Raw genomic sequence first — 23,882 nt, forward strand, 5'->3', positions numbered from 1 at the left:
CCATCTATTGCTACTGAAATAATTGTTCCTGCCAGGGTGAACAATTTCTGTGGTGATGCTGACAGAAACAGGAAGCAAGCAAGAAGTTGGAAATTTCTCCTTCCTTCTGGAAGTCTGGAAAATTATTAGTTTCATTCCATTTGAATTTTTTAAAAAGAGTGTGGGGACAAAGCCCCCAAAAAACAGTTTCCAGGCTCTCGGTCTCACATAGAAAGGTGCTGGCTCGGGTAGTAAATGGCCATCAACTGTGATCAGATGGCCAGCAGCTGTGGCTAGTTGGCCATCAGCTGTAACCCATAAGCCATTGGCCACTAATATAACTGCTGTGGCTACGCTAGCAGAAAGAAATGGGGGCTAGCAAGAAGATGGTGGCTGGTAAGTGCGGACTGCTGTTAGGACAGCGGGTTGCAGATTATGTAGATCCTGCTTCCTGTGTCTCCAGCCCAGCCGCCAGCGAGAATATATTGGTTTGACTCCCCTATCTATGGCTCCGTGGGTGTTCCTTTTTGGCCTTACCTTGTCCTGCGTTCTTATGTGGGGAGCTGGAGCTGAGACTCCGCCGGAAGCCCTGCACGACAAATGGCGCAGCGAGCAGGGTCCCCTGCGTGACAAAGAGTTATAGCACAGATTTCAAAAATGTAAAGGTAGACCCAAAAAGTTAACAGTGGTAAATTCTTAAGTTGTAGACTTACAGGTGGTTTTTATTTTTATGCTTTCCAGCATTTTCCAAGCTTTATTTTGAAATAGTTTTCCAAGATGTTTTATATGTCTGTTGATATTTACCAGATAAACTTGGTAGTTATTTCCTGGACTAACAATAGTGATAAACTTTAAAGTTTATCTCCCTTTCAAGGTAGCTGTTGATTTTAAAAATAAACGAATAATTATTTCTAAAACTGTGAGATAAAGTTGTAAACCATTCTTGTCCTTAAACTCCTTTCCTGCAAAGTTGGAATAAATGTGACTGTATGTTAACTACGACGATTACAGAACTGCTGCTGGCGTTGCTGCAGGAGAAGTACAAAACAAACCAAAAAACTTCCTGGACTTAGAATCTAGCAGGAAAGCCCCTTAAAATATGTAATACTACAATTCGTCCTTAGAGGTCGTCAGAGGACATGCAGGACCTGCTAAGGGGCTGGAGAGGCACGGAAGCCAGTTATTTCTGTCCAGATGTCGCGCTCCAGTCCCGTCCTGGCATCCTGGGGAAGAGTTCCTGGAAGCCGCGAGCCGAACTTTGGATCTTCATCAGGACTTCCACCGGGCTCGGTTGAACTGTAGGCTCCAGCAGTCCGCTCTCACTTGCCCGGTCAGAGTTGCTAGGTCCCGCGTGCCAACACTCCTCAGAGCTCTGGGACCCCAAGTCCCCGCCGTGGGACCTGCGGCTCGCCACCATGGACAGGGCGACCGAGCTGCTCTTCTACGTGAACGGCTGCAAGGTGAGTGCGTCCGCGGGCGGACCGGGCGCCTGGCCCCCGCGTGGAGCTGCAAGGAGTGCCTCCTGCTGGGTCACTCTCAGACTTAGAGCTCTAATGCAGGCACCAGCGCTTCTGGTTTGCAAGAAGGTTTGCTCGTGCGTCCCCACCTCCACCCCCAAGGCTGGGAAAGCATGAGTAATCGGGGACTGGACGGGATCTTTGTGCCCCCACCTTCCTGATATTCCTTTCCCCTCTCTGTCCAGAACGTGTAGGCTAACTACAAACCCCACCCCATCCCCATAAACAAGAGAAGTAGCTATTATTCATCAAGGTCGGTCGGCACTCCAAATCTTCCCTCCCTCAAAATCCGCCGAAAAGGAGAACGTCTTTCAATAGACTGAGTGCAGTTTAGACCTCTGAGCCTCAGCTTCTCGGGGTGTGTTTGGATGAGCAGGGAGCAATTTAGAGTTGGGACAGAACCACAGAGTTAAACTAATTGAGACCACTCCCATCATTTCTGGGATAACGAAATAATAACTTTTCATAGTCCCAGGCAGTTCCTGGAAGAGCTGAACCAATGCCAGGCTCTGGGGAGTTGAAGGTCCTTACTGGGTCCATTGCTAGAGTGGCGTCCTGTCTTCTTAGAAGCCTAGCTCGCTCTGCAGTACCTCTGGGACAGATCTAGGCAATGTCGACGTTTGGGGGAAGCAAAGCCCCTGGGCATTTTTTTTTTAATAAAAAACTTTATTGAGTGTATTCATTTATGATTACTTTTCAGCAGGATTACTGAAAAGCTTCACACAAATTGTCCATCTGAAACACACACATACTCCTTTTTTTATTAGTTTCAGGTGCACAAGACAAAGTAATACTTAGACGTTTATCATTTATATCCCTCACACTGTGTGGACCCTCCTCCCGCTATCCACTATCCCTCTGACATTGCACCCAGCCATTACATTTCCCACTGTCTCTATTCCTAATGCTGTACTCCGCTTTTTGTAAGTATATACATATATATATATATATATATATATATATATATATATATATACACACATATATATAAATATAATCATAGTTGGCATTCATTATTGTTCAGCTTCAGGTGTACAGTGCAGTGATCAGGCATCTACATCATCCCTGAGGTGGTCTCCCCTGGGCATTTTTAAAACACCTTGAGAGAGAGAGAGAGAGAGAGACTGCTCACTCAGCATATTGGCCCCACTTTGCAAGAGGGAAACTGAGGCAGGAAGGTTAAGGGGCTTCCTTAAGAGGTGACAACCAAGCAAGGGCCATGCTACCTGCCTTTCCACAGTGCCAGGACCTTCAGAGCCACCTGTGATCCCTGCTGCTGGCTCAGAGAAGCCATAGCCCTTTCCCCAGTTGTTGCCAGGGACTCACCTGGAAGCTAACGAAAGGCTAGCCTCAGGGTCTCCCACTGTGAGACCTGTTCGAAAGCTTAATTTTGCATGTATGGTTTTGTATTCTTCTTAAAGGGGACCACCTCCACCCCTGTCCCCACTGTACAAGTTCTGGGCTCCATAAAACCTTCTTCTGCCCCTGCTGCCTGGTTTTCAAACTGTACGAGTTTCATTTTCCTGATGTGTAATGAGGGCTATTATGATCCCCTAACAGGACTGTTGTGAGAATGACATAGGGCAAAATGTTATGTCACCTTTTCATTGTTTGCATAACTGAATGGTACAGCAAACACAACCTTGGCCTTTTTATTTAGACCAACAAGGATTCAATTCCCCGCTGGAACCCTTCTTGAGACACCCTAACCTCTCAGAGGCTCGCCCTCTCTGTTAAAAGGGGATAATACTAATTACTTCGAAAAGACTGATAATGAGTATTTAATCAGTATTTTTGTTAAGGATTTGCTCTATGCCAGGCCGTGTTCCCAGCTCAAGGATTTACAGCACAGCACGGAAATGACAAAGGCAGTTATAAGGACTAGGATAAAAAATAAAGCAAAATGAGGGGACAGACAGTGGGCAGGAGCTGATACTTTAGGTGGGATGGATGTTGTGGCCTCTCTGAGGGTGACATGTGAGCAGTGACTGGTATGAAGTAAGGAGCAAGCCAGGCAAATATCTGGTGAGAGAGCATTTTCTTATTTATTTATTTTAGTTTTTAAAAATTTTTATAGTAAGAGCAACAAGAATAGCACACTTGTAGAAAATTTGAAAGGTATACAGTAGAATATACATTAAAATCTGAGTTTTCCCCAATAAGTCTAGTACCCACCTGACACTATACATAGTTATAAAACACCATGACCACCTAGCAACCACCAATTTGTACTTCCCAATCCCTCGACATTTTTCATCCAGCCCCCAAACCCCTCCTATCTGGCACCCAGCAGTGTGTTCTCTCTATCTATGCCTCTGTTTCTGTTCTGTTTGTTCGATTATTTTGTTTTTTAGATTCCACATGTAAATGAAATTATGTGCCATTTGTCTTTCTCTGAGTTATTTCACGTAGCATAATATCCTCTAGGTCCATCAATATCGCAAATGGTAAGATTCCATTTTTTGTGTGTGGCCAAGTAATATTCCATTGTATATATGCACCACAATTTCTTTATCCAGTCGTCTATTGATGGGCTCTGAGGTTGCTTCCATATCTTGGCTATTGTAAATAATGCTGCATTGAATATAGGGGTGCATATATTTTTTCAAATTAGTGTGTTGGACTTATTCAGGTAAATACCCAGAAGTGGAATTGCTGGGTCATAAAGTAGTTCTGTTTGTAATTTTTTGAGGAACATCCACACTGTTTTCCATAGTGGCTACACCAATTTGCAATCCCACCAACAGTGCACAAGGGTTCCAGTTTTTCCACATCCTCGTCAGCACTTGTTTGATGAGTTATTGATGATAGCCATGCTGACCGGTGTAAGGTGATATTTCATTATTGTTTTAATTTGCATTTCTATGGTGATTAGTGCCGTGAGATTGAGCATCTTTTCATATGTCTACTGGCCATCTGTATGTCCTCTTTGGAGAAATGTCCATTCAGGTCCCCTGCCCATTTTTTAAGTGCTTGTTTGGGGGTTTGGAGGTATTAGTTTGTATGCATCCTTATAAATTTTGGATATTAACCCCTTTACAGATGTATCATTGGCAAATATCTTCTCCCATTCGGTAGACTGTCTTTTAGTTTTGTTGATGGTTTCCATTGCTATGCAAAAACTTTTTAGTTTGATGTATTCCCATTTCTTTGTTTTTTCTTTTGTTTCCCCTGCCTGAAGAGATAGATTAGAAAAAAATATCACTGAGAGCAATATCAGAGTGTTTATTGCCTATGTTTTCTTTTAGGAGTTTTAAGTTTTGGGTCTTACATTTAAGTCTTTAATCCATTTTGAGTTTATTCTTGAATACGGTGTAGGAAGGTGGTCTAGTTTCATTTTTTTTTGCATGCATCTGTCCATTTTTCTTAACACCATTTATTAAATGGACTATCTTTACCCCACTCTATGTCCTGCCTTCATTGTCATATATTAAATGACCATGTAGGCATAGGTTTATTTCTGGGCTGTCTATTCTGTTCCACTGATCTATGTGTCTGTTTTTATGCCAGTACCATGCTGTTTTGATTGCTATAGCCTTGTAGTATAATTTGAAGTGTGATACCTCCAATTTTGTTCTTTTTTCTCAAGATTGTTATGGCTATTTTGTGTCTTTTGTGGTTCCATATATTTTTCAGGATTATTTGTTCTAGTTCTGTGAAAAATGCCATTGGTATTTTGATAGGGATTGCATTGAAGCTATAGATTGCTTTGGGTAGTATGGACAATTTAACTATGTTAATTAATTCTTCCTATCTGTGAGCATGGAGCATGGTGTATGCTTCCATTTATTTGTATCTTCTTCCATTTCTTTCTTTAGTGTCTTATAGTTTTCTGAGTACTGGTCTTTTACCTCCTTGGTTAAATTTATTCTTAGGTATTTTTTTCTTGATGCAATTGTAAATGGGATTGCTTTCTTAATTTGTTTTTCTGATAGTTTATTATTGATGTATAAAAATGCAACTGATTTCTGAATATTAATTTTGTATCCTGATACTTTACTAAATTCATTTATCAGTTCTAACAGTTTTTTTGGTGGAATCTTTAGGGTTTTCTATATATCATATCATGTCATCTGCAAATAATCATAGTTTTACTTCTTCCTTTTTAATTGGATGCCTTTTGTTGCTTTTTCTTGTCTGATTACTGTAGCTAGGACTCCAATACTATGCTGGATAAAAGTGATGAAAGTGAATATCCTTGTCATGTTCCATATCTTAAAGAAAAGCTTTTAGCTTTTCACCATTGAATATGTTAGCTGTGGGTTTGCCATACATGGCTTTTAATAAATTTAAGTATGTTCTATTTCCACTTTCCCAGTTTTTATCATAAATGAATGCTGGATTTTGTCAAATGCTTTTTCTACATCTAGTGATATGATCATATGATGTTTATCTTTCATTTTGTTTATGTGATGTAGCACATTAATTTATTTGTGGATATTGAACCAAACTTGCATTCCAGGAATAAATCGCACTTGATCATGGTGTATGATCTTTTAATGTATTACTGAATTCGGTTTGTTAATATTTTGTTGAGGATTTTTGCATCTATGTTCATCAGGGATATTGACCTATAATTTTCTCTTTCTATAATGTCTTTGGTTTTGGAATCAGGGTAATGGTGGCCTCATAAAAAGAGCTTGGGAGCCTTCCCTCCTCTGTAATTTTTTTTAATATTGAGAGGAATAGGTGTTAATTTTTCTTTGAATGTTTGGTAAAATTCACCCATGAAGCCATCTGGTCCAGGACTTTTGTTTGTTGGGAGTTTTTTAATTACAGATTTGATTTCATTAGTAGTTATTGATCTGTTCAGATTTTCTGTTTCTTCTTGACTCTCTTGGAAGATGGTATGTTTCTGGGAATTTATCTATTTTTTCCAGTTTGTCCAATTTGTTGTCATATAATTGTTCATAGTATTTTCTTATAATTCTTTGTATTTTTGTGGTGTCAGTTGTTACTTCTTTCATTTCTGATTTTATTTATTTGGGTTGTCTCTCTTTTTTTCTTACTGAGTCTGGTTAAAGGTTTATCAATTTTGTTTATCTTATCAAACAACCAGCTTTTGGTTTCATTGATCTTTTGTATTTCTTTTTAGATTCTATTTTGTTTCTTTCTGCTCTGATCTTTATTTTCTCCTTATACTCACTTTGTGCTTTGTTTGTTGTTGTTTTTTCCAATTTCTTTAGGTGTGAAGTTAGATTATTTATTTGAGATTTTTCTTGTTTTCTTGTTTCTTGTTTAGATTATTTATTTGAGACTTTTCTTGTTTGTTTCTATGTATTAAGTAGATTTGCTTCATCTCCCAGTCTTAGCAGTATGGCCTTATGTAGTAGGGGTCCTGTAGGGCCCAGTGGTGTGGTCTCCATGGTCACCTGAGTCGGTTGTTCCGGAGTGTCCTGTGTGTGGGTTGTGTGTGCCCTCTTGTTGTAGTTGAGACTTGATTGCTGTTGAAATATCTGTCAGAGGGTGGAGTTGACCCTTAAGCTGACTGGCTATGAGGACTGGCCATAATCACAGCAGGGGCTGACCCTATGGAGCAGGATTTACCACAGCTGGGCTCTGGTGCCTGACAAGACCACTCTTTGTGTGTTTCGTTTGTGGAGTTAACTGAGTGTGACTCTGTTGTGGTCTGAAACTGGCCACTAGTTGTGTTGCTTCTGGGGCCTGTTGGGAGGGGATACAGTTCAGGCCAAGGTCACCTGCTGCCTATGCACAGCTCGTGGATACCGGCTTGATGCCACAGAGCAATCTGCAGTTTGCAGCTTCCTGTGCTGAGTCTGGAGGCCCATAGAAGACTCTATGCCGCAACCAGAGGCTGGATGCCACCTGTGTCAGGCCTGGGGCCACTCAGCTGGAGACACAGGGCACACCATGGACAGCTATTGCCTGCCTGGGGTCTGCAGAGAGTTTTTAAGAAAATTGAAGTGCAGGCCAAGGCCAGCTGCCTACGATGAGGCACAGCCACTGGAAGAGCTAAGGGCTGTGTACGAGTTGGGTGGAGTGGGTTTCAGGGAGTCACCAAGGTGAGATGGGTTTTCCCCATGTTAACGCACATTCAGATTTGGTGCCCACCTGTTCTTGCAAGTTGTGTGGGGGGAGGGCTTAACACAGGGACAGTGCCAGCCCTCCCTCATCCTAAGGCCACACAAATCAGTTTCTCCCTGTATGTCTCTGGTGCCTTTTGAGCTGCTGTGCCTTCACTGGAGCTTAGGGTGAGTGTTTGTGAGCAAGTCAATCTGTGCTCAAGCCCTTTAAGAGGATGTCTGGGTTTCCAGCAGCTTCATCTCACTGGGACAGAATCCTCACTGATTTTCAGAGCCAGCTATTGTGGGGATTCCTCTTCTCAGCACTGGAGACCTGGGCTCGGGAGCCTGGTGTGGAGCTGGGACCCGTTATTCCTCAGGAGGGACCTCTGCTACTGACATATCCCTCCCAGTTCTCAACCACCACATGTGAGTGTGGGACCCTCCCATTTTATATTTCCATCCTTCCTACCAGTCTCAACATGGGTTCTTTTGTATATCCTTAGTTATAGGAGTTTCATTCAGCTAGTTTTCAGATGGTTCTCCAGGTTGATTGTTCTATAATTTGGTTGTAATTTTGATGTGGTCATAAAAGGCAGTGAGCACAGCATTTACCTACTCTGCCATCTTGACCGGGACTTTCCGGGGGAAGAGCATTTTAGATGGAATGGAGGTACTCAGACATGAGGATTTTTATATGCTCAGGGGCTGGCAAAGAGATTGGAGGTTGGTGAGGCTGGAGATGTAGCCAGGGTGAGATTACTTAGTCTTTGTAGGCAATGGTAGGAGTTTTGGTTAAACAGGAAACAGGTTTTGAGTCTAGCTTCTTTTCTACCACCCCCATTCCCAAACAAACTTCAGTGGGATTTTCAGTATAATGGCTAACAACAGTTTGCACTCTATTGATTTTTAAAAATAGATAAGCTGGGCCAGCCCAGTGGCTCAGGTGGTTGGAGCGCCAGGCTCCTAATGCCAAGGTTGCCAGTTCGATTCCCACATGGGCCAGTGGGCTGCACCCTCTACAGCTAAGATTGTGAACAACCACTCTCCCTGGAGCTGGGCTGCCATAAGCAGTGGAGATTGGCATGAGCTAACGGCAGCCGATGAGAGCTGCCATGAGCTGCTGTGAGCAGCCAACCCATGACAGGCAACCAACTGTCTCAGCCAAGACGAGAGTTAGGGGTGCGCAAGGCTCATAATATTAACATGGGCCAGGGAGCTGTGTTCTACACAACTAGACTGAGAAACAATGGCTTGAACCGGCAAGGGGAGGGAGAGATGGTAGGGAGGCAGAAGAGGGGGGAAAAAGTAGATAAGCTGATTCTAAGCTATGGGCTTGATTTATAAGTCAAATACCCCCATGATTGATAACAAAGGACACTAGATATGTTGATTCAGCTTTTGCAATTATCTTGTTAAAATAAATCATGTCACCTTTTCCTTTTCCTTTTCCCATCCAAATTCTGTTAGGTGTGTTCTTCAATCCTGGCAAGCAAGCCTGATTGCTACTTGGATAGAATTAGAATACAGTTTCTGGTTCAGAGGTGAGGGTCTGTTGAAAAAAGTGAGAGAGAGAAACCACTAGGGAAGAGGGGTCTTGAAGTGAAACATAACCTCGGGAATTAAAAACTTGCATTGGAAAGGAAGCTTAGAAGCCAGTTAGGATACTCTACATGACGTGATTGACCTGTGGTCTGTGCTTTTTGTGAAATCCTCTCAAGTCTTCAAGAAGTGTGGTTGGGCAGGGGCTGAAGCCATCCAGAGGGGAGGCAAGTGCCCATTGGTCAGATATCTGGTTGCAGAGATATTTCTGAAGTCTGACTTGCTCCATCAGGGGCCCCCAGAACAGGTGACCCAGTAAACATGGAGTTTGAGGGGGAGGGAATAAAGCCCATGAATAAATTACACCCTAGATGCCACTCTCTAATATAACTCAGGAACTGAAGCATTTTGATCTATGAGGCAGTGAGGTGTAGCGATCACAGGTGTGGGCTTTGGAGCCAGTTAGACATGGCTTGGAATCCCATGCCATCTGCTCTGCCACTCCGCAGCTCTTAAACTGTGGGCAAGCTGCTTAATATCTCTGAGTTGCAATTTTCCCCTTTGCAAAATGGGTCTGATAACAGTACATTCTCCCAAGGAATTGAAGATTACATTCCATGAAGAGTGGTGAGCGAGGTGCTTGGCACACAGTAAACGATTAAAACTAATTCTAAAGCAACCCGAAGCTCAGGCAGAAGTATCCTCATGGCTGTCCCCCTGGGTCTCCTTTTCTGTTCTAAGGCTACGGTGGGTTATTGTTCTTCTCTACTAACCATGTCCCACAATACACTTGTCTTTCTTCTTTCTTCTACCTCTCAGCCGTGTCCTTTCACACGTATCTCTTTCCCTTCCTCATTTCCATTTTCACCCCCTTTTTCTCTCCTCCTAATCTCTTTCCTCTTTCTGTCCCTGTCTTCGATGTGGCAAGTCCCCCTCGGGTACTAGTCACCAGCCCTGCACAGAGGAAAGTAATTTCTCTGCCCTGTGAAATGTGAACTTGAAATCTCTCAATGGGCTGATGGAGATACAGAGGGACGGACTCTGCCCTTGCAGCACCCAAGACTGTCCTAAGACAGGAATGTACAATGAACCTGACACGAGAACTAGCCTCATCTCTCCAAACCAGAGTTAGTGAGAATAACTCTGTTCCTCACTCCCTCTGCACCCCACCCCCCAGCCACTACCTTGGTCATGACCGCCCTGGTTCAGCCCAAGACCTGCCAGACAGGGTACACACTATATCCCTACTCCCGCGTCCCTCCTCCAAATATGCCATCTACCAAATCAAGAAAAATCAACCTATTTCCAGCCAGTAGCACTTTGAGCCAGACTCCAATCCATCTCCTGGAACAAATAAGGCCTGCTGCTTCTATTAATTCTTTCCAAAAATATACAAATATCTCTCAAATCTAAAATGCTGTTCTTTGCTATCTAGGCTGCCCAGGTCCTGTCTCTCCATTAAAACAGAGCTTCTGTGGATTTGTCATTATCTGTATTAATTAGGATTCATTTTCAGCTACATGTAGGACAAACTCAAACCTAACAGTGGTTCAAATAAAACACAAGCCATTTTCACTTTTAAATAAAGAATATCCAGGGATAGACATTGCAAATCTGGTCCAGAAGCTTTATAGTATCATCTAGGACCCAGATTTCTTCTTTCTTTTTCCTCTGATGTCATTAATATGTTGCCTTATGGTATATAGTGGCTATTGGAATTCTAGCCATTTCACCCCTATTTCTGGCAGCAAGAAGGAAGAAAGGGAGAATGCATGCTGGGATAGACAACCAACAGTTCTGCCACCATTATTGGCACAGCCTGTGAGAAATCATCCCTTCCTCTTTAGCAAGTTCTCATAGCAAATTGTACATATCATGTTCAGGTTATTCATTAAATTAATTAACATTTATTATCCCCCTATGATATATCACCAGCACCTAGCTCAGTGTTTGACACAAAGAAAAACAGCAGAAAGTGGTTTCTCTCAGGGATTAAGAGACGCTTACACATAGACAAATAATTATGATACAGGGTAAGACATTCTGTGAAAGATATTGGCCATGGAGCACAAAGGAGGATGGCTACTTGGAGCAGTGTAGGAAGGGTATATTAGATGGTAGCACCCCCCAACAGGAGAGGATATTTGAGCAGGGCTTTGAATGACATACAAAATTCTGTCAAACTAGAAGAAAGGGAAGACTTTCAGGACAGGCGGAATCCTGTATATAAAGGTGGTGAAAGATAAAGGTCCATGCACTGCTGTGCTTGGCCAGTTCTCTAATGTGACTGGAGTTCAGATACATGGGTTGAGTGGCAGGAGATGATGGGCTGTTGATCAGAAGCCTTGTGAGCTATGCCAAGGAGTTTGAACTTCTTGTGTTCCAGGAACTCTTGAATATAAATGTACTTGAGGCCCACTCAGTGTGCTCATTAACGATGCACATTTTCTGGTTCCCTGTCCCAGATATTCTGATTCCACAGGGTTTCACTTTAACAAGTAGCCTGAGTGGTTCAGGAATTCCCAGCATGGCGGTTTGGCAGCCAGGAGCTCATGCTGAATTTAGACAGATACAGGAGATGATCAGACTTGGATTTTAGAGAGGTAGCTCTGCTAGTATTATAGTATAGAGGGTAGGTGGCTTGTGGGTGCTGAGAATGGAGGCAGGAGACCTGTTTGGCAGCTGGTATAATTGCTCAGGCAAAAGGTAATAAGGGTTGATTTTTGAGAGTGGCAGTAGAAATGAAGGGTGTTTAGAGAATCATTGTGGATGTGTAAGTGGCAGGACTTGGTGATCATGACAGGTTGAAAGAAAGAAAAAGTTGAAAACAGTTCAGATTTTTAATCTTAGATGACCTAGCAGATGGCAAGGTTATTAAACAAGTTAGGGGAAAGAAAGGAAGACGTTTGGGAAAGAAAATGAAGAATTCCACAGTTCTTCTTATACACACACACACGTACGCAGGCACAAAACGACATCTTTCTTAGTACTATATTGCAGACTCCTTTAGGGCACAGACCTGACCTTAGGGCACCTAAAGGTAATTGGCACATGTCTCACTTTGCCCACAGGCCACTTAGAATTGAGGGTAAGGAGGCATCCTTAGAATAAGCGTATGTTCCCCACCACCATCTACTTCCCAGAATGTGAAAGAGGAACTCTTCTGAAATCGTGAAGCAAATCGTGCTTTTATTTATGAATCTAAAAGAAATCCAAAGTTTTAATCAAAAAAGAAAGAAGTTGATCACTTTGGAAAACAGCCAATCATGACATTTCATTCATGCCCCCTCACGTATGCTCTTTTTTGCTATGCTGCTAGGCTGCCCACACAAACTTGCTTCTTAGGGGTTTCCTTGCTTATCTATCTTTGTATCACTTGGCATATCTGTTTTCTCTTCTCCTTTGTTTCTTTGATTTGGGGGCCATGGTTGGTTGTGATCTCTTTCTGGAAACTGTAATTCTTTGAAGATGATAGGCAAATGAATCTTTAAAGAAAAAAACTATATTAATTTCTCAGAGGCTATTCTATTCCAGCAGTTCTCTCTCTCTCTATCTCTCCGTCTCCCTCTTCTTCTTTCTCTCCCTCTCCCTTTCCCTCTCCCTCTCCCTCTCCCTCTCCCTCTCCCTCTCCCTCTCCCTCTCCCTCTCCCTCTCCCTCTCCCTCTCCCTCTCCCTCCCCATTCTGTTCTACTTATTATCTTTTTCTTCACCTGCTTCAGACTTTCTACAAGAAGCTGGACAGGAGTCGCTCGTGTTCCTATTAGGAGAAAGAACCACTGCCTTAGACAACGGTGAACGGTGATGATTCAGAAGCAAGGACAGTGACAAAGTGGTGGTGGGGTCATGACTTAAACTACATTAAGAGCGGTGATTTGTGTATCACAGATGTTTCTTCAACATTAAATCAAGTTGCAAATATGAGTAGAATAGTTAAGTAATATGCGTTGCCATCAAGTTAACATAAGCCTACCAATGCGAAAATGACACTCGCTCTCAGATTTGTGTGGATAACTCTTATTTTTCCTTCTGGTACAGGTGACAGAAAACAATGTCGATCCTGAAACAATGCTGTTACCATATCTGAGGAAGAAGCGTATCCTTTTCTTTGCTGTGTGTGTGTGTGTGTGTGTGTGTGTGTGTGTGTGTGTCTATGTGTCTGATATCCTCATCAGGTGAAAGAGCCATACTGAGTCATATTCCCTATTATTATGGTTTTATGTTCTCCTTTGAGAAAGCCCTACATCTTAGTTTTGTAGGCAGTGCATAATTGTGGCTGTTGGAAGAACCAAGTTCTTTACAGTCTCTGTTTTGGCACTTGATATATTGTGTAAATGGAAAAACTAGCAATATGAATGAAAACAATAGATGTTAAAAGGACTTAATTAAACACTGTAGAATTAAGAGTCGCAATATTGACATTCTATATTTGAGGACTAATCATGCTCATTAAGAAAGAGAGTACAGAAATTTGAAATGAAAATAAGAACAATGAAGAAATGGAACTTGAGAAGGTTGCCTCAGAAACAACTTTCTAAACCAAAGTCATCTAAGGAAGGAATTCTTAGCCTGCTATGCATGAACTCTATGGGCTTCTAGAGTTCTGTAGACCCACTAAGTTATATGCAAAATTATATGACCGTGGGAGTTTGCACACTTTTTTCCCCTGGAGAGAGTAAAATTCCAAGAAAGTACACATCTCAAAAAACATCAATAAATATCTTCTGGAAGTCATTCAAGATCTTCGGACATAATAACAATGAACACTGATTTTGTGGTTATCCATGGCACCAATGTGTAATATGTAAGAGTTGGTTCACTTGTGAGTGACAGAAAATCCCAAATAGCAGTAAATGGCATGCAGCTTTCTCATCTAGTTCAGAGATGACTAACTGAGGTCGAATGATCATATCTGAATTCCAGAAAGTAGGAAGAAGTAAGGGATGAAGATGCAGGAACCCTTCTCTTTTTGAGCATATGTCCCTCCTGGAAGTCATGTACACAACACTTTTGCTTACATCCCATTGACTAGCATTGCTAATGGCCCCATCTAGCTACAGAGGAGAATTTTAAAATGTATTTTTAATTCTGGGCAACCATGTTTGTAACTAAAAATTGGGGTTTCTATTACCAAGGAAGAATGAGACAACAGATATTGGGGAACAACGAGAAGTTTCTGCCGCCAAGAAGTAGAGAGAGATATGGCAAATGTGCATAGTATGGCACAAATATTCTAAGAACTACTTACGATTTGACATTTTACTGTGTATGTCATCAGAGACACAGATAAGATTGAGAACAAATGTAGAATTTACTCATGCTTTCAAATACTCAAGCCCTTATATGTACAGACTCTTCTTTTTCTTAGTTTGGCCCAATTTTTGGCAACCTGAGGTCCAGTTGTTTTGAAACGGAGGAGACTAGATATAACACATACATGGAAATCAAGAATTTACAAGATTCTAAATAATAGCAGCTAAGACATACATACATCATTTGATAAGTATGTATTGAACTTATTCCTATATGTAAGAGTCTTTGATAGTGTTGTTTCTGAAGATCAGCACTATTCTGGAAAGAGAATTATGGAAAATGCATTATCCTTAATTGTGCTTCTTCCAGTCCGACTCACAGGAACCAAGTATGGCTGTGGAGGGGGAGGCTGTGGTGCCTGCACGGTGATGATATCACGATACAACCCCATCACCAAGAAGATAAGGTACTTACTGTGCAGCAAAATCCAGATATGATTGAATTTTTGTACTTTTGAACTTTGTTTTGTTCCTTTATGTGGTAAATATGCATTGAGCACCTACTATGTGACTGGAACTGTGCTAGGTACTTGGGGGTACAATGATGAAAAGGGCAGACATGATCCCAGGACTGTGAATGGATTAGAAAACAATGTACCATCAATTAGGATAACATATGGTCAGAGAATCCCCTAGTGAAGTTGAAAGGCTGTCTGACTCCATGTGCTGACTGGGGAGGAAAGAAAAGGCTGACAAGGCAGTGAAGAATGACGCCATCATCACGCTCTTATATTACAGCCTACTAACTGATCTCCATGCTCCCACCCTTGCCCCATGTAGTGCATTCTCCATATGTCAGTCGGAGAGATCTGTTTCAAGTATAAATCAGATCACGATACTCTTCTACTTAAAAAAAAAAATCACCAATGCTGTCCAATGACATGTAATGTCTCTTTCATGTTTGATATTTATCTTCAGGTTTGCCAAGTTTCTTGGTCTGTGGGTTTATATCTTCTATCAGCTTTGGAAACTTCTCAAGCCATTTTCTCTTCAAATAATTTATTCTCTCTCTGTCTCTCTCTGTCTCTCTCTGTCTCTCTCTGTCTCCCTCTGTCTCTCTCTCTCTCTCTTTCTCCTCTCCCCCCCCCCCGTTTTTTGGGGACTCCAATTATGCACATGTTAGACAATTTTACATCATTCCACAGATCTCAGAGGAGGGCAAAAGATCTGAGCTCTTGTGAGATGTCAGAGATCTGCCTGTGTTCAACAGCCAAGCCACCTGCTTCCTGAACCCTGGGACATACCTCCGTGCTTTACAGCCTGGCTCCCCCCACTTTTTTTTTTTTTTTTTTTTTTTTGTCACTAGGGAGTTCTCTGTGCTCTCCTGTCTCATTTTCTATACTTTGGGTGATCTCTTGCAGCCATGCTATCTGCCGTTAGCCTCTGGAGGGCGGCAACGGCCCTATGCTTCTATGAAGCCTGAGTGCTTACAGTTTTCTCTTGTTTCTCCTGCTCTCAGTCATCCTTGTCTAAGAGCCAATGTGCCTAGAGAGTTTCTTTCAGCCCCAATATTCAGCCTCCCTGCCCTTATATTTAGGGCATTACCCTCAGCACTCAGTGAAGTCTGGGGGTGGGGAGAGTTTGGGGATAGTGAGCCCAGCTTTGTATTTTAATTTGTTACATCAGCCCACATGTAGCTATGAAACATTTGGTGAAAGCTGGTCTGGTTTCCCCATACTCCTCTCTAAGGCAGATTTCTTCTCTCTGTCCATTTCAGTTGGAGATGTGAACAGTTTTATCTCTTCTGTCTTATGAAGGGCTTGTACTTGATGGAGTCTAGTTCACTTACATTTCTCACATACTCAGTATTTCATGATTTTTTTTAAAAAAAACTATATTATGAAGCTTATATGGCTTGTTTTGATTTTTTGAATGAGAGTAAAGGCCTCTTACAACTTTCTACATCTGAACTGAAGGATTTATTATTGCCTTTGGATCAATGTTCAGATGCCTGTCCTTTACCATCACCTACCTTGTTCCTGCCTGTCTCTCAGCTTTGAATCCTATCACTCCCCCTGTATTCACTATGCCCCGGCCTCACTGGTTTTCTTTCTGTCCCTCTTTCTGCCCCTAAATATCCCAAACTCATTTCTGCCTCAGGGACTGTGTATGTGTTGTCCCTCTGCCTAGAATGTTTTCTCCTACAACCTTTCATGTCTGACTCCTTCATATGATTCAGGTTTCAGCCATTCTCATCCCTCCCTGCTCACCCCTTAATAGCAATCCCCCTCCTTTCCTCTGCAATTCCCTATTCCTTTAGCCTATATGAATTTATTTATAGCACTTCTCACCATCTCAATTTATGCATGTCAGTATGTATTGTCTATGTACATAAGTATTATCTACCTTCCTTCCACTAGAATATACACTCTACAAGGGAAGGGATTTTACCCAATGAATCCTAGCATCTGGGACTCTGCCTGCCACATGTAGGCATGCAAGGACTATTTACATTTATTTATAAGTGAATACTATCCTTTTGATCTCTCTTTTGCATATAGACATATGGAAGCATACTGCATAACTGTTTAGAACCTGTATATCTTGCTTAACTTCTCATGAATATTTTTTGAAAATAATAAATATTTAATGGTTGTATACATTCCATTGTTTGGGTATAGCAAAACCAATCCCCCAATAGTGATCACTTAGATTATTTTTAGTTGTTCATTATCATAAGCAATGTGGCAGTGATGTGTGTGTGTGTGTGTGTGTGTGTGTGTGTGTGTGTCTATTTATAATACATCCCTGAGGTGGAATTGCAGGGTAAAAGAGTATATGCATCTTAGAGATTTTTATGCCTTCCAGCTAAGTGTCTCCCAGAAGCGCTCTGTCAATTTACATTTTCATCCAACAATACATGAGTTTCATTTTCTGAAAGCTTTGCTAATAATGCACATTACAACTTTTAAAAATGTTTGTCCTTTTCTTTGATAATAATGGTGTTTCTCATTGCTTCATTCTAATTACTCTTCATTATTTTGAAGTTGAACATATGTTTCATGTATTTATTGGTCATTTATAGTTCTATTTGGTGAATGAGAACATTTTAGAAGTCATTTTGCGTTGGACATTTTCTGTAGGTTGTGGGATTGAGGAGTTCTGTATCCCACATCCTATTTCTTCTTCTAAAGCACAATTTCAAGTTCACTTTATTCTCCAAGGAACTCCTGGCTCAGCACCTGCCTGGATGATAGAATATGCCCTAGGTGATTAACCACAGGTGACAAGAACGGAGAATGTCAGCCCCTCATTCAAGAGAAAACACAAAGTTAGTGGAACCTGTTCTGGAGTTAGAATTTAGAGGTCTAATTTAATCCTGTCTCTGACACTCCAGCTGTATCCCTGAGCAAATCACTCTGACCTTCAGATTCTACTTTTATAAAACGGGCAGGAGCTAAGGATACAAATATATATTCAAAGTCTGAGACAGTAGCAAAACCTGTCATAGTAAAGGTGCTCAGTGAATATTCCGTCCTCTTTCCCACTGGACACAATATAATTTATGCTTCTCTTTTGCATTCTGAAGACATTATCCAGCCAATGCCTGTCTGACCCCTGTCTGTTCTCTGTATGGTGTTGCCGTCACAACAATAGAAGGCATAGGAAGCACCAAGACCAGGATTCATGCTGTTCAGGTGAGGGTGGGCCTCTGCTTCATAGGATTTCTGTGCTTTGAAAACCATTAATGACATAATGAGCCCCTGAGATACATACAAGAGAGCCCCGCTGCTTGGTCAGCCAACAGATGAAACCAAGCAGGGACCTGGGCCATGTGGGTATTTTGTGACTTTGCCTCAAGTGAAAGGGCACCTCGGACGCCTGTCTCAATTATTTACACATTTTATTGTCCATAAAAATGCTGTGGCTACTTGTTTTTATCTAAGTTGATGAGGGTCAACTAACTTATGGAGAGAGTAAAAGAGGGAAAAGATAAGGATGACTGAAAATGGCAAAACTTCAAATTCCCTGGAGTTAAAGGAATCTTGGGTTCTGTTTATTTTCTATGAAACCCCATTACCTAGAAGGAGTGAATTCTGCTTGATACCCGTGTGAAACTTCACTATTTAGAGGCGTGAAAACACCCTTTCATTTAGCAACTGCTGCTGACTTCCTGGTTACCATGTAGCCAGAAGACAGCTTCCAAAATGGGGTTGCACTTTTGAAGTTAGACTCCAAATAGAACATGTTCGGGGAGAGGGGGGAAAGGTTCTGAAGAGAAATGCCTGTAAAGACAATGTTTCCTTCTTAATTGTTCTCTGGATTAATGATGGCACTTTGTAAACAAACTTCTAGGTGTTAAAGCTTTATGGCAGTAGTGGGCAGATAAAACACTCAGGAAATATTTGGAGCTTGTTTTTGTGTGTGTGTTTTTTTTGGTTTAGTTTGTTTTGTTTTTTAAATTATACATATATATATGTACATATATATGTATATATATATATATTTAATAAAATAAAAAATAAATAAATGAAAAGCTTGGAGCGTTTTTTGTTTTTGTTTTTCCCTCAACTTGAGTGTAATCCAGTTCATTTCTCTATAGGATTTCCAGACGTTTATCTCAGTGATTCCCATTTGGGACTACAAATTGAAACTACCTGGGAATCTTTATAAAATATAAGTCTGCGCCCAAGCCCCAGAGAGTCTCAGTCAATTGATCACGGGTACTACTTGAGCCTTGGAAATTGTACAGCTCCCCTGGGAATTCTGAAGGCTGAGAACTTTCTTTTCTTTTTTTAAATTTATTGGGGTGACAATTGTTAATAAAGTTGCACAGATTTCAGGTGCACATTTCTGTAAGAGAACTTCCAGTGGAGCTCAAAATCTGGTGAGGACTAGTAATCACAGCCACCCAGCCCAAGACAGGCAGAAGCCGAGGATGAGAAGGATTTTTCTGGGGCCTCTCCTCCAACTTGAATGTGCATATGAATTGTCTGGGAATCTTGTTAAAATGTAGGTTCTGATTAGGTAGATCTGAGTTGGGGCCCAAGATTCTGCATTTCTATCGTTTCTGTGCTTCTAGGAAAGGATCGCCAAGTGTCATGGCACCCAATGTGGGTTCTGCACCCCTGGGATGGTGATGTCCATCTACACACTGCTCAGGAACCATCCAGAGCCCACTCTGGATCAATTAACTGATGCCCTTGGTGGTAAGTTGTGTGTGTGTGTGTGTGTCTGTGTGTGTGTGCTTTTATTTTTAGATGATGACGATGACTGACGACAAGCATTGATATTGGACATCTACCATGTGCCACACACTGGATTAAGTGCTGTATAAAGATTATCTCATTTGCAATTTGCAATGGCTTTATATATCAACCAAATATCCCAAGTTGCTGATGAGAAAAATCTGACTTTGTGGTTTTAGGTGGACTGACATGTCAAACAGGGCTTCCTTCTAGGATGAGGTCCTTATTTCCATCATGCATTTGGCAGTCTGTGCCTCTCTCTGGGTTTCTTGATTAACAGAGCTGGGTTTTTCTCCTTTAGGTAACCTGTGCCGTTGCACTGGATACAGGCCCATAATTGATGTATGCAAGACTTTCTGTAAAGTGAGTAGAAAAGAACATGATATTGAGTATAGTTTTTCCCTGATGAAACAGAACAGTAAGGATTGTCAGATGTGATGTAATAGCCATTGTTACTGATACAGGGCTACTTTTTTCTCAAGGTCTGTAATAGTTGTTTGTTGTTTGATCTTGGGCAGGGTGCTTATCTTCATTCTCTAAGCTCGCCCTGCTGGTGACATAATGGTCACTAAGCCCTTTGATATTGGCTGTGGGTTCCAAAAGGTCTTTCCTGATCTGTTTGTCTGAGCCAGGTACCCTGGTGCTCCTGTAGCCAGCCTTCTGTGCCAGCCCCCATCACGGCGTGGGCCACACTAGATGTCACTGCCCATTTGCTCTTCTGTCTATTCACCAGACAGCAGTCTGCTTAGCAGTAGGGGCTGTACATTTCCAGAGCTGGTCACCATTCACTGATTGAGTGGATACCACTCAGTCAATATTTGTTGAATGAATAGATTGACAAACAACCTTGAATTGAGGGACATAAGATTTTCCTTTGGAAGTTAAACTATGAAGTCAGTGCATCATAAATAAGAACAGTGATAATAATACTTGTTAACATTTATTGTTAGTAAACTATTAATATTAACCATAAACCATTGTTAACATTTATTGCTATGTGCCAGACTTTGTCATAAGATTTTTCCTATGATGACAATAGTTAATAATGCTGTGTTGTATACTTGAAATTTACTAAGAGAATAGATCTTAAGTGTTCTTACCACACACGTACACAGTGTGAGGTGATCAATGTGTTAATTAACGTGATGGTGGCAATCATTTAACAAAATATCATATGTGAAAGCATCACATTGTATACTTCAAATACATGCAATTGTAGTGATCAATTACACCTCAATAAAGCTATAAAATTCTTACTAGAATTAGCAATAAAGTCCTGGTTATTTGTTTCTTTTTTCACCCACTAGACTTCTGGCTGCTGTCAAAGTAAAGAAAATGGTGTTTGCTGTTTGAATCAAGGGATAAATGAATCACCAGAATTTGAGGAAGGAGATGAGGTTAGTGAAATGTAAATTTTTAATAAGAGTTTCTCAGACATGAGCAGAGACCCACTTACTTTCAGGAAGAATAAATGGCTACCCACATTGATTAACTTGAGGTGTCCTCTCTCCCATTCTCACTCCATCTATTAAAAAATAAAACTCCAGCAGTTTCATCCCTCCTTCCAGACATTACTGTTGTTCAAGTCCAGCTATCTATAGGAGAGAAAACACATTGGTATCTGAGTTTCTCTTAGTTTAAAAAACAAACAAACAAAAAACTTCCTTCAAGTCTTTTATCGAGGGCCAGAAGCAAAGTGGAGAGGTACGAGGGAGAGGGAACAACAGGTAGTGATAAGAAGAGGTGGCAGTTCCGGGAAATATTTTTGTTCTTTGCCATGTCTTGTGTTGCTCCCTGCCTCCTTTGCTTTCCCCAGACTCCAGAGAAAATGTTCAGGATGTGCAGAGCTTTGGAGGCTCACTGACATCTGTCAGAGCCCTTCCTTGACTTAGAGCCCAGGGATGGTGGCGGGGCCCCTGCTTTTGTTGTCTCTCTTCTTCTGACCTCATTCCACAAAGAACTTAAAGTACTGTAGTTAGAGTTGCCTGACGATAATAACTTCTGGTACTTTCTGTTTTTAAGACAAGTCTAAAACTCGTCTCAGAAGAGGAGTTTCTGCCATTGGATCCAACGCAGGAATTGATATTTCCTCCCGAGCTAATGGTAAGTAAGACAAAGGTGAGCTTGTCCTAGAAGAATTCACAGTGAAATGGCAGGAAGGGTATATTGTTTAGGGATCCTCTCAAAAGCTGATTGACAAGTAGGCCATCTGTCATCCTTAGCCCAGTGTCTAAAGAGGAGGACCGAGGCAGAGATGAGGGAATGAGGGTAGTGTCACCCCTAAGGAGACAGTGGAATGCAGTAAGTAGCAGGGAGTACCTATAAAAAATGTTATGAGATGACATCATAACATTTGTAGATTCAGACATGTTTTCTATTATATTTCCAGTTTTGCTAAGTTTTATTCTTCCATAGAATGTTTTGACAAAATTAAGCATGTTAAAATATTTTTAAACATTGAAATAAATTCCTTTGAGATATAAAAGCACCAAAAGGAGACATATTACTAGAACAGTCTCCAGAAGGAGTAAAATATTGTCATATTTTTATTCTGAACTCTGATTCCTAGTGAAGCAGCTTTACTTTTAGATCACTTTTATTTTAGTTTTAAAAACGATCTGTATTTCCTGCCTCTGTTCCTACAAAGATAGAGCAGAAACAGGTAGAAATGTTATCATGAGATGAGCTCGAATCCCTGTTGCTTTTTCAATAGATAATGGCTGAGAAGCAACCACAAAAGACCAGGGTTTTTGTTGGCAATAGAATGATGTGGATTTCTCCAGTGACCCTGAAGGAACTTCTAGAAGCTAAAGTCAAGTATCCCCAGGCCCCTATTCTCATGGGGAACACCTCTGTGGGTATGTAGAACCCCAGGGACTTCTTATAAGGAAAAGCACTTTGGGGGAGAGAACCACATATATACATTTCTAAGGAAAAACAGTCTGAGATATTATGTTTATTCATGGAGACTTGACTTCCTCAGCATTGCTCAAGAGACTTTCACGATTTCCATTATGAAAGTGAATTCCTATTGCCCCTAAACTGAGCAGTGCACAGTTACACCCAGAAGGCCTGCTCCATAACAGAGTAGGAGCCAGAGAGAGATTTGGCAGTGAACAGACCAATAGATACATGCAGTTTTTATATATTTAAAGACATCAGTTTTCATCACAATCTCAAAATTTAAAAGACGGTTAGTCCCCTTTATCCTAGTCTTATTTTTTTCTTTTCTAACCCTTTAGGGCCTGAAGTGAAATTCAAAGGTGTCTTTCACCCAGTTATAATTTCTCCTGATAGAATTGAAGAACTGAGTGTTGTGAACTATGCATGTAATGGTGAGTTCTTAAAGACCCTGTTTTCTTAGTTAAAATGCATTGATCAATTTATTTCCTTTGCTCCGCAGATAAGCAGAAAAAGAATTATTTCTAATTATACAGAGATTCTCTTCTTACCAGAATAAGAATGATAACATTGTGGAGGAAGCTCAGGGAAGAATTCTCTATAATTATATGAGCTACTAATTGTCTGACTAGTCAGATTTTTACTAAAGAACTTTCTATGTCTGCCGTATCCTAGAAATGTAGCTGTTCCAGTGAAGGATACTGTGCTTTGCTCTCCAGGAACACAGTAATAAGCAAAGCAAGTTTGTGTGTTAAGCAGCTTACAGACTGGTTTTTTTTTCATTCTGATAAAGGAAGTTGATTTAATGACAATGATGGGAAGCAATATAAATGTGGGTTTGGAGTTTGGCTCTGGAGTCTAATTCTTGACTGTAAAAACTTAGCCAAGTTACTTAACCGAACCTCAGTTTCTTCATCTGTGAAATAGGGCTAAAAATATCTCAAAGGCTAGTTAGGATTCAAGGAGATTCTGTGGAGTGTTCAATATAGTGCTCGATATAGTGAATGTTCCAAACATATAGCCCCTATCACCTCTATCATCACCACCACCACCTCCATCACCACCATCACCACCATATCCACCAACAAGCAGGGCAGCATGTATCCAACATAAAGATCCCATATCTATAATCTGAAATCGAATAGACATTTCCAGGTCAGCAGTGATTGCATTGCATTATTTACAAATGGTTTCATTTCAGGGCTGACCTTAGGTGCCGGCCTCAGCCTGGCGCAGGTGAAGGACGCCCTGGCTGACGCAAGCCTAAAGCTCCCAGAGGAGAAGACGCAAACGTACCATGCTCTCTTGAAGCACCTAAGGACTCTGGCTGGATCCCAGATTAGGAACATGGCTGTATGTATTTAATGACAGTAAACTTGAGTGTGTGTCCCTTGAATGACTATCCCTGACGAATCATAACAT

The 23,882-nt window shown here is 41.2% G+C and overlaps 1 protein-coding gene across 1 annotated transcript in view; it reads left to right on the forward strand.

Annotated features, from left to right (window-relative positions):
* Positions 1–1,148: 1,148 nt before the first annotated feature.
* LOC308498977 (aldehyde oxidase) overlaps positions 1,149–23,882 on the forward strand; it is a 75,145-nt gene continuing 52,411 nt past the window's right edge. The window contains exons 1-11 of the mRNA XM_081051763.1: positions 1,149–1,439; positions 13,097–13,154; positions 14,681–14,777; positions 17,900–18,008; positions 19,394–19,520; positions 19,861–19,922; positions 20,867–20,956; positions 21,582–21,662; positions 22,273–22,417; positions 22,802–22,894; positions 23,662–23,813. Of these exons, the coding sequence (XP_080907889.1) occupies positions 1,395–1,439; positions 13,097–13,154; positions 14,681–14,777; positions 17,900–18,008; positions 19,394–19,520; positions 19,861–19,922; positions 20,867–20,956; positions 21,582–21,662; positions 22,273–22,417; positions 22,802–22,894; positions 23,662–23,813 (1,059 nt within the window). The 5' untranslated portion in view covers positions 1,149–1,394. The remainder of the gene's footprint in view (positions 1,440–13,096; positions 13,155–14,680; positions 14,778–17,899; positions 18,009–19,393; positions 19,521–19,860; positions 19,923–20,866; positions 20,957–21,581; positions 21,663–22,272; positions 22,418–22,801; positions 22,895–23,661; positions 23,814–23,882) is intronic.

The sequence above is a fragment of the Rhinolophus hipposideros genome (genome assembly GCF_964194185.1).
Source record: "Rhinolophus hipposideros genome assembly, chromosome: 6".
NCBI classification, from domain to species: domain Eukaryota; kingdom Metazoa; phylum Chordata; class Mammalia; order Chiroptera; family Rhinolophidae; genus Rhinolophus; species Rhinolophus hipposideros.